General features: G+C 44.1%; 1 protein-coding gene across 1 annotated transcript; it reads left to right on the forward strand.

Moving 5' to 3' along the window:
- The first annotated feature begins 1,083 nt into the window (after positions 1–1,083).
- On the forward strand, positions 1,084–9,462 carry LOC136479990 (uncharacterized). Its single transcript, XM_066477679.1, has 2 exons — positions 1,084–1,154; positions 8,847–9,462. Exons 1-2 carry the CDS (start codon positions 1,084–1,086, stop codon positions 9,460–9,462), a joined length of 687 nt encoding a protein of 228 aa, XP_066333776.1.
- The last annotated feature ends 7,598 nt before the right edge of the window (positions 9,463–17,060 follow it).

Genomic DNA, 17,060 nt, shown 5'->3' on the forward strand with positions numbered 1-17,060 from the left:
CTTGGAAGCGGGTAAACTAGATGAAGAACCATCTGCTCGCCCCCTCTTCAAGACACTATGAGGACCTCGAGGGACTGGACGTGGAACATATTCTTCATATACATCAACAACTCCGGAAGAAACTCTAGGAAACACAGTGGTGATTGGGAACTTACTGGTTACAGAAGCCCCAGCAAGGTTCTCCCTAGTATTCACCACGGCAGGGGCGGCATCAAGAGAGATCGGGTCAACAAAGTTGCGCCCCAATTCCTACAAAAAGAATAAAACAACAAGACAAGGAAAATTAAGCAAAAATAGATACAGCAAAAGAAATACAAAAAGTAGAAGAGAAAACTACTCACAGCTGGAGGAGGTTGTTGGCAGAGAACTCAGAGACAGTAAGCAGGACAACGCTTGCCCCCTTCAGCATCTTCTGAAGACGCTTGAGAACTTCCTCATTGGTCAACTCAAGAGCAGGGACCATTCGCGAAGGATCCTCAGCCCCAGAGTACTCGAAGCCAAAGTTCTCTCGCTCCTTCAGAGGTTGGACACGACGGCGAAGAAAACTTGAGATGATTCCGAAACTGGTCAAGCCCTGCTGTTTTAGAGTGCTTATCCGCTCAAGGAATGGCTGGATCGCCTGGAGCTCGACTGGAGTCAGGGAGTTCTTTTCCCATAGGACGTTAACCGAGGGACCAAATCTAGAATGCACGACAAGAGAAGGAATCAAATTGGCGGCATAGAACCAATCAGCGCGCCAATCCCTCACAAAATCAACCAGGTCATAGTCAAAGAACTTGCTTTTTAGACCCTGGCGAAACTGAATTCCATAGCTGCCAAGAACATTGGTATCTTCACGGCGGGGTTGAGGCTTCAGACGAAAAAGTGATAGAAAAGAGAAAGAGAAGGAGGAATTCCAAGGAAAGCTTCACAGAAGTGTACGAAAATAGAAATATGGAGGACGGCATTGGGAGTTAGATGGTTCAGACTAACCCCAAAATAACCAAGAAATTGATGAAGGAAGGTGGAAGCAGGAAGGCAAAGACCGGCACGGATTAAAGAGACGAAAAGGATGATCTCACCAGGACCTAGAGCAGGGACCCGATGTTCGCCTGGAACTCTCCGTTCAGCAATGGCCTTGCTCTGGATCAGACCATCGCCGACAAGCTCACGAAGTTGGTCTTCAGTCGCAGTTGGAGCCGGCCAAGCTTTCTGGGCAGCCCTCATGGCCACGAACTCCTAGTTTTCGATCATGGAAAGAGACGACTCCTCGTCCATGAAGGTTTCCTGGGACTTGCTCACGGTTTTCTTCCTACCCATGTACTAACGGAGGCAAGAAGGAACTAGGGGAAGAGAAGGCTTGGACGGCGGTGCTAAGATGGCGGCGGCAATGGCGACGGCGGATTTCTGAAAGCTAGGGTTTCAAGGCAAGAGAAGGGCAGTAAAGAAAGAGAAGATGAAGGGTCATTAAATAGATTTTACAGCGATAAAAACGGCCCACCAGGCCTGTTAAAGCACCGTGTGAGAATGCAATGGTCCATTTACTGACACAGCTAAAATGACAGAGGGCACAAATCCACACAACGGTACAATTCAACGGGTAGATTTCAGACTTATCCATCTAGCACTACTGCAGAGTTATTAGATTACTGCAAAAACAACCCGTCAACAATGAAGAAAAGAAGGGCTACCTCACAAGGAACATAAGAACTCGGTTCTTACGGAAAGAACTTGGGAATCTCATGAACAACCGGAACTACAGCAGAAAAATAAATGACAACTCAGAAGACAAGATTCTTTCCATTACAAGCGACTTCAAAAATAGAAGATTATAAATCTTACAAGACCCAACGAACTCGGTACCACAAAAAGCAAAGTAGCAAAAAGGAACCCGAACACGGCTAGGCTCTGGAACGACTACGTGTCCCAAATTGCTACTCAGAAGGACAAACCGCCCTTGGCTACACTGTTTTCTTCAAAGGACGGACGCAGTGCATCTAAGATGGAAATCAGCAGCACGGCAGGACAACATGGAGCAGAGAAGGCCGGCAGGCATCTGTCTACCCAAGACCGATGTGATGCTGGATATGGTGTTGATCTGCACCGGACAGTCTCAGGACAGGCGACGAGGATCAACCCAGAACTGCCAGATGAAGGAATGAAGCCCACATCACAAGACTTCCTCCAACTACCACCACGTACATCCTGGTACATTGCTGCTGCGGGATTAGCCTACCTCTAATCCCTATCACAAGACTTCCTCCAGCTACGATAAGACACACAGGAACTACGAAACACGCCCGAGGGCTACTCTATCTCACAAACTACCATATTCATAACTGTAGAGGCTTCAGAACAAAAAACAAAACGCTCAACGAATCAAGACAGCACTCCAGGAGGGTATTTATAGACCGAAGGAGCGGTGCACATGGACTAGGAGCACCAACGAAACAAGCTTAATGAAGGACACAGTGAAAAGACAGAATTCAGTGAAAGAGGACTCAGGCGTGAAGGAACAGTACTCAAAGATGAGTATATTCGGAAGAATATACCAACACAGTATAACCCGTGAACAAAAGGCATTTACACTTAACCACCACCATACAACTACATCTAACAACAGCAGACCACCAGAGAATAAGCAAAGACTCTGCATCCGAGTTCTTCCTGAACAAAACAACCCGGATATATGCTTGGGGCTGCAAAAGGAGAGGTATATAGTTCTTTCGAACAACTCAGACCCAAGACCCTCCAACTTTTTGTTCCAAATAGCAAGAGGCTCGGGGGCTACACTCAGTGAGTGCACTTTTTCCTTCAAAAAAAGCGCACATCACTCAGAACAATTCTTCAAGACAGACGACTTCAAGGCCACAAGACAAAAAGAACCTGGACATAGCTATATCCGAGCTCTTTTCGACAAAAGAACCCGAACATAGCTAAATCAGAGCTCTTTTCAACAAGGAAACCGGGTATATGCTCAGGAACCTTTCAACGAAGAATCAGGAAGATTTCAAGGAAAGACCCTCAAGCTCCTTGTACCAAACAGCAAGAGGCTCGGGGGCTACATCCAAATGGGGGTACTTTTTTCTTCAAGAAGGTACACACCACGCAAAGATCCCACGAAGCGCTGCACGGTTTTGCTCAAGAAAGCACTTGGACGACGCTTGTTCCTGCTCGACAAAACTTAAAGGAACAAGACGAGGCTTCCAGAACTCAACTATGAAGTGCTCGGGGGCTTGTTGGTGCGGGACCCACGGGATACCCCGCAAGGAAGGGAGAAGAACTAGCCTAACTAGGATTCTTCCTCTGTAATCTTAGTAGTAGTATTATTCTGTAATTCTACTAGGAACTCTCATTGTAAACTGACTAGGAATCTGGCCTCCTGACTATATAAAGGAGGGCAGGGCTCCTTGGATCGGGGGTTCAGACAACAATTGTACAACGCGACACTTTACAACCAATCCAACGCAAAGGCTAATGTCGACTGGACGTAGGGCTATTATTCGATCTATGATCGAGGGCCCGAATCAGGATAAATCGACTGTCTCTTGCGTTAACTGTCGAGTTCTGCATACGCTGAAGCCCGGAACATACTGCCCCGAGGACCCCGTGACAGGCTATCAGTGGTCAAACATCGACAATCATATCGCAACCAAAAATACTTTGATACCCTACCAATTTGAAGTCATGTATTACATCACAAACCAGAAATAATGGTCAAAGCATGGTACTTGGAATCGAATCGAGGGAAAAGAAAACGTGTTAATTTTATCTTAACCTAATATTAAACGAGGGAAGAATTTCTTAATTTCCATCATTTCTTTTCTGTTTTATACGTTTGGTCCGCTTTTTCTGTCATCCGCCGCCTTTTATGTTTTCTTCTTTTCCGTTTGGTTCGTTCCGCTTTTTTTCTGATCCGTTTCTTTTTGTTTTCTTCTTTTCTGTTTTTACATGGTCCGGTTTTTTTTGTGGTAGTTCTGAGTTCTTCCGCAGGTTTTCCCATCGTCTGTTCCGCCACTTTTTCCTTTTTCTTTTCTGTTTTTTACTAGCAAAAACACATATGTTGCAATGAAACCTAATAAGTAATACTAGCAAAAATGTCTGTGCATTGTAACGTGTTGTTTTTTTTCACTCTTAAGTTGTTAACATCTTCCTCACATTCAGAGTTCTGTCATCTTTGAATCCGGTGGCAACAATATTATATTGACACCCTCGACGATGATATGTATTGATACCTTTAAAGCATCTTACAACACACACAGGTTAGTCGTCCATCTTCACCAGAATAGTCATGCACGGGCCACAGGTGGTTCTTCATTGCACAGGGCACATGCGGCCGGCGTAGCACAAAGAGTCCGGGCTCTTGGCGCATGCATAGCTGGCAGGGCTCGGAATCTGCACGGTTTGCGTGGTGTGGTGAGGGCGCAGAGCCGACAAGGCACAGGCGTGGTGCAGTGCATAGGGCCGACATAACAGACTTTGAGGAGCGGGTGCGAAGGCGAGTGGGGCGCACTGCTGGTGAAACGTGCGAGGCCAACGAGTTGAGCGCGTGGGTAGACTCGGGAAAAATTGAGACAAAAAAAATAAAAGGAACTGTGGACTGTCTGAAAAAGTAAAACACGATGGAGTCGGGTAACACGGGAACAAACCGAGTTGGATAGAAGAGGCTAAAGAAAATTATTACGACATAAATTTTGGCTCTTTATATTAACTAAAAATATGCCCGTGCGTTGTAATGGAAGAAAAAAACTATTTTACATTTATGAAGAAGATGACAAAATGGTATATATCTATTTATATTTTACTTTTTTATAGAGATTCAATCCGATGATCATGACATCTATAATATAAGCTAATATTGACAATAATACAACAATATCCTATTAAGTCCATATCGAATTTAAAATACAATCTTTATAGTTTTTTTCTCCTCCAGTTACAAAGCACATAAATATTTACCATCTATATGCATTGATATAGTGAAATATCGAGTTATACGACTTTCTTTATAGGCCCATAATCAAGAACTAACATATCTGCTGATGATTATGATGAATATGACGGGAGACTTTTTTTTAAGTTTGCCACATGTAACCATTGTTTGAGATTGCACTGAGTTTAGAGACAAACTTATTTAGACCAGACAAACAACAAATTGGTCAATATTTCAATTTAAAATTTGATTAGTTAGATCAAAAGTTTAACCGGTTATAATAAAAAAATTATTTTACCAAGAGTTAAAAGATCCATAATATTATATTTGTATTTTTTTAATTTTATGGAAACAACAGAACAAATTAGAACGAAACAATATATAAAATCAAACGAAGAAAAAGACTCGGGAGTCAACATTCAGAGACCGAACGTGACAAAAGAAAAGGTAAAAAAAAGGAAGTAGAACGTGGAAGAAAAACAGACAAGGAAAAATAAAGGAACAAAACCTGAAAAAAAAGAAACTTAAACCCATACGACATGGACCTAACGTGGAAAAACTTAAAACTGTATGACATGAGAATAACAGAATCAGACATCCTTGGAGATAAAAAAAAATTAAAAAAAACAAAACTAAGAAACTCTTTTATTATATATATATTTGAATCGGACTCCGTATGTATCATCACTAGACAAGAGTTGTTCTAATGCATATGAGCACGGACCCAATATATTTTAGAATCAGACTCCGTATCGTGCTAGACAAGAGCTATTTTAACTTATATAAGCACGGGTTATATATATATATATATATATATATATATATATATATATATATATATATATATATATATATATATATATATATATATATATATATATATATATATATATATATAAAGTCCAGATGGAAGAAACTCTTCATTGTCCGGTAGTTAAAGGGAGAGGGACAAAAAAAATAAATGGACGAAAAAATGGGCTGAAATTGTACCATTATTATTAGATAGTATAGATATAGTTGTGTATATTTATGTCCATTGTAATATTGTTAGTCATCTTTCTATTTTTATTTTCGTAGTTATTACTTGAACATGGAAAAAAAAGGAAAAAAATCATGAGAAATCCAAATACGAGTTTATAACAAAGAAATATAGGAACTGACCAAGCATGAAACGATAGGGGAAAGGAGAACAAAAAATATAAAAAAGAGAGGACGTGTGCTCTCTGCTCTATACGGGACCAGCCAATAAATAGGGAAAAGAACGTGCTCTTGAATATATTCATTATTACTATATTGTTATTTGTCTTTCTATTTCTATTTCTATTTTCATATTATTACTTGAACATGGAAAAAGGAAAAAATCATGAGAAATCTAAACAAAGTTTGTAACAAAGAAATAGAGGAACCAACCGGACAAGAAACGATAAGGGAAAGGGAGAAAAAATATAAAAAAGAGAGAATGTGTGCTCTATCCTCTATATGGGACCAGCCATTAAATAGGGAAAAAAAGAACATGCTCTCGAAGGGAAAAGAAATCCGAACTTACGGAAACAGGCATCTGGATTGGACTCCGTTCTCGTTCCCGTCCTCTCGTTGTTCTCTAAGGCAAAAAGGAAAATTGCTGTTTATAATAATATTATTAGGAATAGAATTCTACTCTTTTTTTCCTATTTGGATTTGGATTAGGAATTGGGTTTTCACCATCCTCACAAGTAGTTGGAAGGCCAGTCTTGTTGGTCTCTACGGCAAAAAAGAAAATTGCTGTTTATAACAATATTATTAGGAATAGAATTCTACTCTCTTTTTTTCCTATTTGGATTTGGATTAGGAATTGAGTTTTCACCGTCCTCACAAGTAGGTGGAAGGCCAGACCAAAAAAATGGAACCAAAAAAGAGGTGAAAAATTTGCATCTTGATTATTAGGTATAGATATAGATATAGAAGTATGGAATTGGACTCCGTATCATGGCTAGCTATGAGTTGTTTTAACTCATATGAGCTTAGATCATGAGTCCGGGTAACATACGACGTAGGATGCGACCTAATATGTATTGAGATCGGATTCATACTCATCATCGTGAGTTGCCCTAACTTGTATAACTATGGGACATGAGTTCAGATCGCATTCAAGACACAGAGGGCATTAGTACATATTGAGAAGTAAAAAAAATCGGTACGAAAGAAACACTCAATTACCCTGGTAGTTTGGGAGGGGACGAAAAGAATGAGTGAAGAAATTTTGTTTCTTTAATATTATACTAGCAAATATATATGCCGTGTGTTACAACGGGAGAATAATTTAATGCATTGTTGGTGGCAAGATTGTGGCTACAAGGCGAAGCCATGCGTGGGCACAGCGGCCACGACAGCACGCGCGCCTATTGTCACCATCAGGCAACCTAGGATGTCAGTGCGCCAAACACCGACAAAGACATGGGCTAGCACTGTGCAATGACGCGATGGGGCGGTACGACACTCATGTCGGCGTGGCTCTAGTGGTGCTTGAGTGGACGCGGCATAGGCATGGCCCGATGACTGCGGTTGAGCGAGCGTGCAATCCTTAGTGTCCTTAACGATGGAGAAGAGTGGCATGCATGGGAGACGTGTCCATGCCATTGGTGCACGCAACGGTTGGTGGAGGTCAGCCCGGCAAGTAGTTGGATCACGTGAGGGTCAGTCGATTGCTCCACTGTCATTCATCCTAATAGCAGGTCCTCATAATTTCAGTATGCTTTATGTGTCCTTTGTCTTGCCTCATCGTTATTATTCTCCTACGCCCTCTCGAGGGCTCCCATAGGTCTATGCCAATTCATTTGCACATGCTAATGAGACTCTAGATGTGGAACAGGTTAGGACCCGAAGAGAGGGAAGGAGAACAAAGCTACCTCTACCCCGACATGAAGATAAAACCGGTGATAAACACATGGATTAGGAAGTGGACACGTGAATGTAACATAACACGAGCAGAGAATATAATAGATGCAACAAATTCGTGGTGAAAATATCTATTAAAAAGTTGAAAATACTCATTAAAAAATACGACTAGGTGATTTAGTACTAGAGATTAAAGCATTAGTAAGAAATAAAAATGAGAGTTATATAGTTTGAAAAACACAAAAACCACAAAAAGAAAGGAAAAGTCAGAGCAGACAAAAATTTTATTTTATAGAAGAGTAAAAAGGGGAAAAACACCGAAAAAAACACATGAGGAAACCTAGAAAAAAAGAGGCAAAACAGAAAAAACAAAAAAAAAGATGGACGAAACTAAAAAAATAAAACAACGTGAAAACGGAATCTAAAAACACCCGCGGACGGACTACCTCTCCCGCTTAATATTAGGAAAGAAAAAAAGAAAAAAGAAAAAAAAACATCTGACCAACCACGGAACAGGCAGAAACATAAACAGAAACCATGAAAAAAAAAATAGATGATGTTTGTCTCCTACAACTAAAAAGAACAAAGTGTGTATATTTTTTTGTGCGACATTTGTTTTGGTTCGTCTGTCTGCCCACACCTACGATCCCGCGACATCTTAATTACTGATTGATTGTGCCATTCTCCTTGATTGAATATTGCCTGCCATGTGATGGAGGAATCACGACAAAATAAAAAGTAAAAAATTATTGTGCTATCCATATACACATGGCATGTTTGCATGCACCAGCATACATGGCAACGAGCAAAAGGAAAGAGAATTAACACGGAAGGAAAGAGAATTAAAACAAAAGAAACCTCTTTGCATTTCTGAGAACCTTGTTAAATCTGCCTATATTTAATTACTTTTCCTCTTTGCATTTGCAAAAGAGACAATTTTTTCCTCCTTTCATTTGGTTTCACGCTCACGTGTTACATCGCCCTCGCTTGCTGTTTCTTGTGTGAACCATAGTTGATGTCTTCTGTTTTCCATGGCTTAACATCCGAATCCCAAGAGAAGGTCACTACCTCTCTCTGACTGGAGATCCGGCCTGCCAGAGGATCTCCTCAAGTCCATCGGGCAGCGTCTCGTGTCAGGCCACGACGCGGCGTCCTTCCGATCCACTTGCTCCCCATGGCGCGTCGCCATCCCATTCGTGACCTTCGGGCCGCTCCTATTCGACCCCGACTTGGACCGCGTCAGCTTCTACTGCGTCCTAGAGAAGGTCTTGTCCAAGACGCTGCCCGACGTGCGCGGCAAGGTGGCGTATGGCTCCTCGTGTGGGTGGCTGGCGCTCATGGACGAGGCGGCGTCCGTGATGCTACTGAATCCATTCGCCAGTGCTCATGCCCCCCGTATTGAGCTCCCGCCAGTTGGCGAACACGTCGCGGTGGCGTTCTCATCGGAACGCGTGTCTAGGGTTCACGGTCGGTGGGTCCTCCATCCCATAAACGACTACGGGGACGCGGATGCCGCAGGCAGAGCCATCAAGCTAGAAGACATGTGGGGCGTTTTCTTCCGTGAGATCGTGCTCTCGGCGTCGCCTAACGCCGCCGGCTGCGAGTGCGTGGCCATGACCATGCTTGGGTGCTCCACGGAGGTCGCGTTCTGCTGGGTTGGAGTCGACAGCGCATGAACACTGCTTGACACCAAACTAGAGTTCTCCATGGGGTCCATCGTCCACTGCCAAGACAAGTTCTTGGCGACCGACTGTACTAGAGAAATCTTCGTCTATAGCAGCAATGCCGCCGGCACAACTCCAACCGCGACGTTGTCGCCATCGCTGTCGCCACCTGCGGGGCTCTGCCACCGCAGCTACCTAGAATCAAACGGTGAGCTGCACATTATGAGTGCCATGATGAGCATGTCCACAAGACATAGAGCTTCACCTACAACAGTGCGATCTATAGGTGCAACCTCCACGACCGTACGCTGGAGTGGTCTAGGGTGAGGGACATCTGTGATCAGACACTGTTTGTGTCTAAACATTTCAATGAAAGCTTCAGTGGAACAAGTGTATCCAAGTACAAGGAGAACAAAATCTATATGTCTAAGCCATTGTATGGGGATCCATACGACTTGGTCCATCGACTGGAGATCGTTGATATTGCTACCGGCACATCCGAAGTGAAGCCCATCAAGAAAAAGATGCAGGGTTCCGAGGCTCTAGGTTGGATTCGACCCAATCTCTGGAAGCTCTAGAGTTTGTGAGTCTACGATGCCGCGCACTCCGTGACTGTGTTAAATTCATAAACTTTGTTTTTTGATTAAATGTCACTTTAACGTTGGTATTTAATTTAACAGTATTATTATCTTCTCGTGCGATCTATGTGTTTCTCCTATAACTAAAAAGAACAAAGTGTGGACATTTTTTGGTACGACATTTGTTTTGGTTCGTCCGTCTGCCCACGCCTGCGATCCCACAACATCTTAATTACTGATTGATCGTGTCATTCTCCTTGATTGAATATTGCCTGCCATATGATAGAGGAATCATGGCAAAATAGAAAGTAAAAAATTATTGTGCTATCCATATACACATGGCATGTTTGCATGCACCAGCATACATGGCAACGAGAAAAAGGAAAGAGAATTAACATAGAAGGAAAGAGAATTAAGACAAAAGGAACCTCTTTGCATTTCTGAGAACCTTGCCAAATCTGCCTATATTTAATTATTTCCCCTCTTTGCATTTGCAAAATGGACAGATTTTTCCTCCTTTCATTTGGTTTCATGCTCACGTGTTCCATCGCCCTCGCTTGCTGTTTCTTGCATGAACCATAGTTGATGTCATCTGTCTTCCATGGCTCAGCCTCCCAATCCCAAGAGAAGGTCCCTACCTCTCCCTGACTGGAGATCCGGCCTGCCAGAGGATCTCCTCGAGTCCATCGGGCAGCGTCTCACGTTAGGCCATGATGCGGCGTCCTTCCAATCCGCTTGCTCCCCATGGCGCGCCGCCGTCCCGTTCATGAACTTTGGGCCGCTCCTGCTGCTCCTGTTCGACCCCAACTTGGACCGCGTTAGCTTCTACTGCGTCCCGGAGAAGAAGGTCTTGTCCAAGACGTTGCCCGACATGCGCAGCAAGGTGGCGTGTGGCTCCTCGTGTGGGTGGCTGGTGCTCATGGACGAGGTGGTGTCGAAGATGTTGCTGAATCCATTCACCGGTGCTCGTGCCCCCCGCGTTGAGCTCCCACCAGTAGGCGAACACATCGTGGCGGCATTCTCATCGGAACATGTGTCTAGGGTCCACGGTCGGTGGGTCCTCCATTCCACCAACGGCTACAGGGACGCGGATACCATAGGTAGAGCCATCAAGCTAGAAGACATGTGGGACATTTTTTTTCGTGAGATCGTGCTCTCGGCACCGCCTGACGTCGCTGGCCGCGAGTGCGTGGCCATGGCCATGCTTGGGTTTTCCATGGAGGTCGCGTTCTGCTGGGTTGGAGTCGACAATGCATGGACGCTGCTCAATAGCAAACTGGAGTTCTCCATTGGGTCCATCGTCCACTGCCAGGACAAGTTCTTGGCGATCGACTACACTAGAGAAATCTTTGTCTACAGCAGCAATGCCGCCGGCGCTACTCCAACCATGACGCTGCTGCCATCGCTGTCGCCACCAGCGGGGCTCTGCCACCGCAACTACCTAGAATCAAACGGTGAGCTGCACATTATGGGTGCCATGGTGAGCACGTTCCATGAGACAGAGCTTCACCTACAGTAGCGCGATCTACAGGTGCAACCTCCACGACCGTACACCGGAGTGGTCCAGGCTGAGGGACATCGGTGATTAGACACTGTTCGTGTCTAAATATTTCAATAAAAGCTTCAGTGGAACAAGTGTATCCAAGTACAAGGAGAACAAAATCTACATGTCTAAGCCATTGTATGGGGATCCATACGACTTGGTCCATCGACTGGAGATCATTGATATTGCTACCGGCGCATCCGAAGTGAAGCCTGTCCAGGAAAAGATGCAGGGTTCCGAGGCTCTAGGTTGGATTCGACCCAATCTCTGGAAGCTCTAGAGTTTGTGAGCCTGCGACGCCGCGCACTCCGTGACTGTGTTAAATTCATAAACTTTGTTTTTTGGATTAAATGTCACTTTAACGTTGGTATTTAATTTAACAGTATTGTTATCTTATCGTGTAATCCGTGTGTTTCTCCTACAACTAAAAAGAACAAAGTGTGGAAATTTTTTGGTGCGACATTTGTTTTGGTTCGTCCGTCTGCCCACGCCTGCGATCCCACGACATCTTAATTACTGATTGATCGTGCCATTCTCCTCGATTGAATATTGCCTGCCATGTGATAGAGGAATCACGACAAAATAGGAAGTAGAAAATTATTGTTCTATCCATATACACATTGCATGTTTGCATGCACCAGCATACATGGCAACGAGCAAAAGGAAAGAGAATTAATACAGAAGGAAAGAGAATTAAGACAAAAGGAACTTCTTTGCATTTCTGAGAACCTTGCCAAATCTGTCTATATTTAATTACTTCCACTCTTTGGATTTGCAAAAGGGACAAATTTTTTCTCCTTTCATTTGGTTTCACGCTCACGTGTTCCATCGCCCTTGCTTGCTGTTTCTTGCGTGAACCATAGTTGACGTCATCTGTCTTCCATAGCTCAGCCTCCCAATCCCAAGAGAAGGTCCCTACCTCTCCCTAACTGGAGATCCGGCCTGCCAGAGGATCTCCTCGAGTCCATCGGGCAGCGTCTCGTGTTAGGCCACCACGTGGCGTCCTTTCGATCCGCTTGCTCCCCATGGCGCGCCGCTGTCCCGTTCGCGACCTTCGGGCTACTCCTGCTGCTCCTGTTCGACCATGACTCGGACCACGTCATCTTCTACTGCGTCCTAGAGAAGAAGGTCTTGTCCTAGACGCTGCCCGACGTGCACGGCAAGGTGGTGTGTGGCTCCTCGTGTGGGTGGCTGGCACTCATGGATGAGGAGGCGTCCGTGACGCCGCTGAATCCATTCGCCAGTGCTCGTGCCCCCCCTGTGTTGAGCTCCCGCTAGTAGGCGAACACGTCGTGGCGACGTTCTCATCGGAACACGTGCCAAGGGTCCACGACCGGTGGGTCCTCCATCCCACCAACGGCTATGGGGACGTGGATGCCGCAGGTAGAGCCATCAAGCTAGAAGACATGTGGGACGTTTTCTTCCGTGGGATCGTGCTCTCAGCGCCACCGGACACCGCCGGCCACGAGTGTGTGGCCATGGCCTTGCTTGGGTGCTCCACGGTGGTCGAGTTCTGCCGGGTTGGAGTCGACAGCACATGGACGCTGCTTGACACCAAACTAGAGTTCTCCATGGGGTCCATCGTCCATTGCCAAGACAAGTTCTTGGGGATCAACTACACTGGAGAAATCTCCGTCTACAGCAGCAACGTTGCCGGCGCTACTCCAACCGCGACGTTGCTGCCATCGCTGTTGCCACCTGCGGGGCTCTGCCACTGCAGCTACCTGGAATCAAATGGTGAGCTGCACATTATGGGTGCCATGGTGAGCATGTTCCATGAGACACAGAGCTTCACCTACAGCAGCGCGATCTATAAGTGCAACCTCCACGATCGTACGCCAGAGTGGTCTAGGGTGAGGGAGATATGTGATCAGACACTGTTCGTGTCTAAACATTTCAATGAAAGCTTTAGTGGAACAAGTGTACCCAAGTACAAGGAGAACAAAATCTATATGTCTGAGCCATTGTATGGGGATCCATACGACTTGGTCCATTGACTGAAGATCGTTGATATTGTTACCGGCGCATCCGAAGTGAAGCCCGTCCAGGAAAAGATGCAGGGTTCTGAGGGTATAGGTTGGATTCAACCCAATCTCTGGAAGCTCTAGAGTTTGTAAGCCTGCGACGCCGCGCACTCCATGACTGTTAAATTCATAAACTTTTCTTTTTGGATTAAATGTCATTTTAATGTTGGTATTTAATTTAACAGTATTGTTATCTTCTCGTGCGATCCGTGTGCTTCTCCTATACAACTAAAAAGAATAAAGTGTGGACATTTTTTGGTGTGACATTTGTTTTGGTTCGTCCGTCTGCCCATGCCTGTGATCCCACGACATCTTAATTACTAATTGATCGTGCCATTCTCCTTGATTGAATATTGTCTGCCATGTGATAGAGGAATCACGGTAAAATAGGAAGTAAAAAATTATTATGCTATCCATATACACATTGCATGTTTGCATGCACTAGCATACATGACAACAAGCAAAAGAAAAAAGAATTAACACAGAAGGAAAGAGAATTAAGACAAAAGTAACCTCTTTGCATTTATGAGAACCTTGCTAAATCTGCCTAAATTTAATTACTTTCCCTCTTTGCATTTGTAAAAGGGACAATTTTTTTCTCCTTTCATTTGGTTTCACGCTCACGTGTTCCATCGCCCTCGCTTGCTGTTTCTTGCGTAAACCATAGTGGATGTCATCTGTCTTCCTTGGCTCAGCCTCCCAATCCTAAGAGAAGGTCCCTACCTCTCCCTGATTGGAGATTCAGCCTGCCAGAGGATCTCCTTGAGTCCATCGGGCAGCGTCTCGCGTCAGGCCACGACACGGCGTCCTTCTGATCCGCTTGCTCCCCACGGCGCGCCGCCGTCACATTCGTGACCTTCAGGCCGCTCCTGCTGCTCCCGTTTGACCCCGACTTGGACCGCGTCGGCTTCTACTGGTTCCCGGAGAAGAAGGTCTTGTCTGGCTAGAGCTGATCTCTACGCTCCTATCTAGTAGAGATCTCCCTCCTTGAAAGTGGTTGCTCCGCCCCATTAGGGGAATATACTTGACTGAACAGTTTGTTAGATTTGGGTATTCCATACTATACGGGTGGTGGAATTGAGCGAGCGGAGCCCTCGCCCGGGGGGGCGTAGCAACATCCTTGTTATGGCATAAGCATAGAATAGGAATGATATAGCGCTATAACCTATCTATATTGAATAAAAGATAGTAGAGTAGAGAAGAGAGTAGAGTAGAATAGCAGCCTTCCTCTATATATAAGGGGAATTCCTTCCTTTGGTCGGATACTCTAATCTACTTATTTATAGGGTACTTTCAGTAAAAGGTAAACTACGCTGCCCGGCGTGCGCGACAAGGTGGCGTGCGGCTCCTCGTGTGGGTGGCTGGCGCTCATGGACGAGGCGGCGTCCGTGACGCTGCTGAATCCATTCGCCGGTGCCCGTGCCCCCGCGTTGAGCTCCCACCAGTAGGCGAACACGTCGCGGCGGCGTCCTCATCGGAACGCGTGTCTAGGGTCCACGGCCGGTGGGTCCTCCATCCCACCAACGGCTACGGGAATGCGGATGTCACAGGCAGAGCCATCAAGCTAGAAGACATGAGGGACGTGTTCTTCCATGAGATCGTGCTCTCGGCGCCGCCTGACACCGCCGGCCGCTAGTACGTGGCCATGGCCATGCTTGGGTGCTCCACGGAGGTCGCGTTCTGTCGGGTTGGAGTCGACAGCGCATGGACGCTTCTCGACACAAAACTGGAGTTCTTCGTGGGGTCCATCGTCAACGCCGTCGGCGCTACTCCAACCGCGACGCTACTACCATCGCTGTCGCCACCTACGGGGCTCTGCCACCGCAGCTACCTGGAATGAAACGGTGAGCTGCACATTGTGGGTGCCATGGTGAGCTGCTCCATGACTGTGTTAAATTCATAAACTTTGCTTTTTTGATTAAATGTCACTTTAACATTAGCATTTAATTTAACAGTATTGTTATTTTATCGTACGATCCATGTGTTTTCAGTATAAATTGTTAGTTATCTCGTAGCAATGCACAGGCACGCTATCTAGTTTATTAGGAAATCAGATTAGATCGGAGAAATTTATTCATTAGGATTACTATCAGCGTTACCTCGAGACTCCTGGCACGGAGAAACACGGACGAGGTGGTATACTGATAGTCAGGACTGGTTAGTTTTTTTTATTATTAGGAGTATAAATAGATAGTGATAATCGTCCATACGCACACGATCGTGTTTAGTTACAGTGGGTCGGATCAAACTCGTACACAACTGCACATATGAGGCAATTGCTTGTCGTCGAATTCTAGCCGGCATGGAAGTGGAACTGATACCAGTGCTATTCTAACTCGTATGAGCATAAGTTATATATTAAAGTCCGGATGCAAAAAAAACTCTCCATCGTATGGTAGTAGAGGGAGATGGACAAAAAAAAAAAAATAGACGAACAAAGAAAATGGTCTAAAATTTTACCTCTTTATTATATAGATATATACATTGTATATATATAAATATCTATATCTATACCTAATAATAAAAAAGGTAAAATTTCTCTCCACCTATTTTTTGTCCGGCCATTACTTAACTAACTTTATGAATGTGAAAAACTGTCTATAGCCCTTCTCTTTATATAAATAGGAATCCTAATCCACTAGATCTCTATGATTTCGGGTGAATACGAATCTTAATCATAATAGAAAAATATAATAATATGGATAAATAGGAATCTTAATCCAATTAGATCTCTCTAATTCCGAATAACCAGAATAGGAATCTTAATTCAAATGTAAAAAATATAAGAATAGAAATCTAATAAAGAGGAAAGAAGGGTAGAATTTCTTTCTTTCCTTTCTTTTTTTTGTTCTTTTTCACTTTTTTCTGGTTTGTCCGTTTTTACTTGCTTCGAGTATGTGTTGCTTTACGTTCATTTAGATGTTTTTTATTAGGCTCCGAATATGTTCTGATTTTTTTCGTGGCTATTTTCTAAAATACATTCCAATTTTTATCATGACCGTTTTCTACTTGGTTTTGAGTATGCTCAGAATTTTTTCTCGTGGATGTTTTTGATACTGGCTCCACTTTTCTGATTTTGTTTTTATTGTTTTCTTCACCTGATTTTTTGTGTTCTAATAAATATAATAATAATAAAAACAAATAATAAATAAGAGATCACATCCATTTTAATCTTTGACTTCTTAGGAAACAAAGATTTTTACAACTAAGTTAATTTAATTTTTGACTCGAACTTATGACTCGTGGTACAACTCACTACGTATTAGATCCCGTTGCAACGAATGGGCATGCTTGCTTGTAAACATAAAAATTGAACCTTGACCTTTCACTAATATACAAATATTTCCACTATTAATTTGTTAACGTAGGTTTGACTAAGAACAAAACATATTATTGTTCAAATATGGATAAGTTGATTGTCCAACTAATCTTACCATGAACTCAAAATTTGAGCAGCTTGTTATC

Source organism: Miscanthus floridulus, chromosome 9 (genome assembly GCF_019320115.1).
Source record: "Miscanthus floridulus cultivar M001 chromosome 9, ASM1932011v1, whole genome shotgun sequence".
In the NCBI taxonomy this organism is placed as follows: domain Eukaryota; kingdom Viridiplantae; phylum Streptophyta; class Magnoliopsida; order Poales; family Poaceae; genus Miscanthus; species Miscanthus floridulus.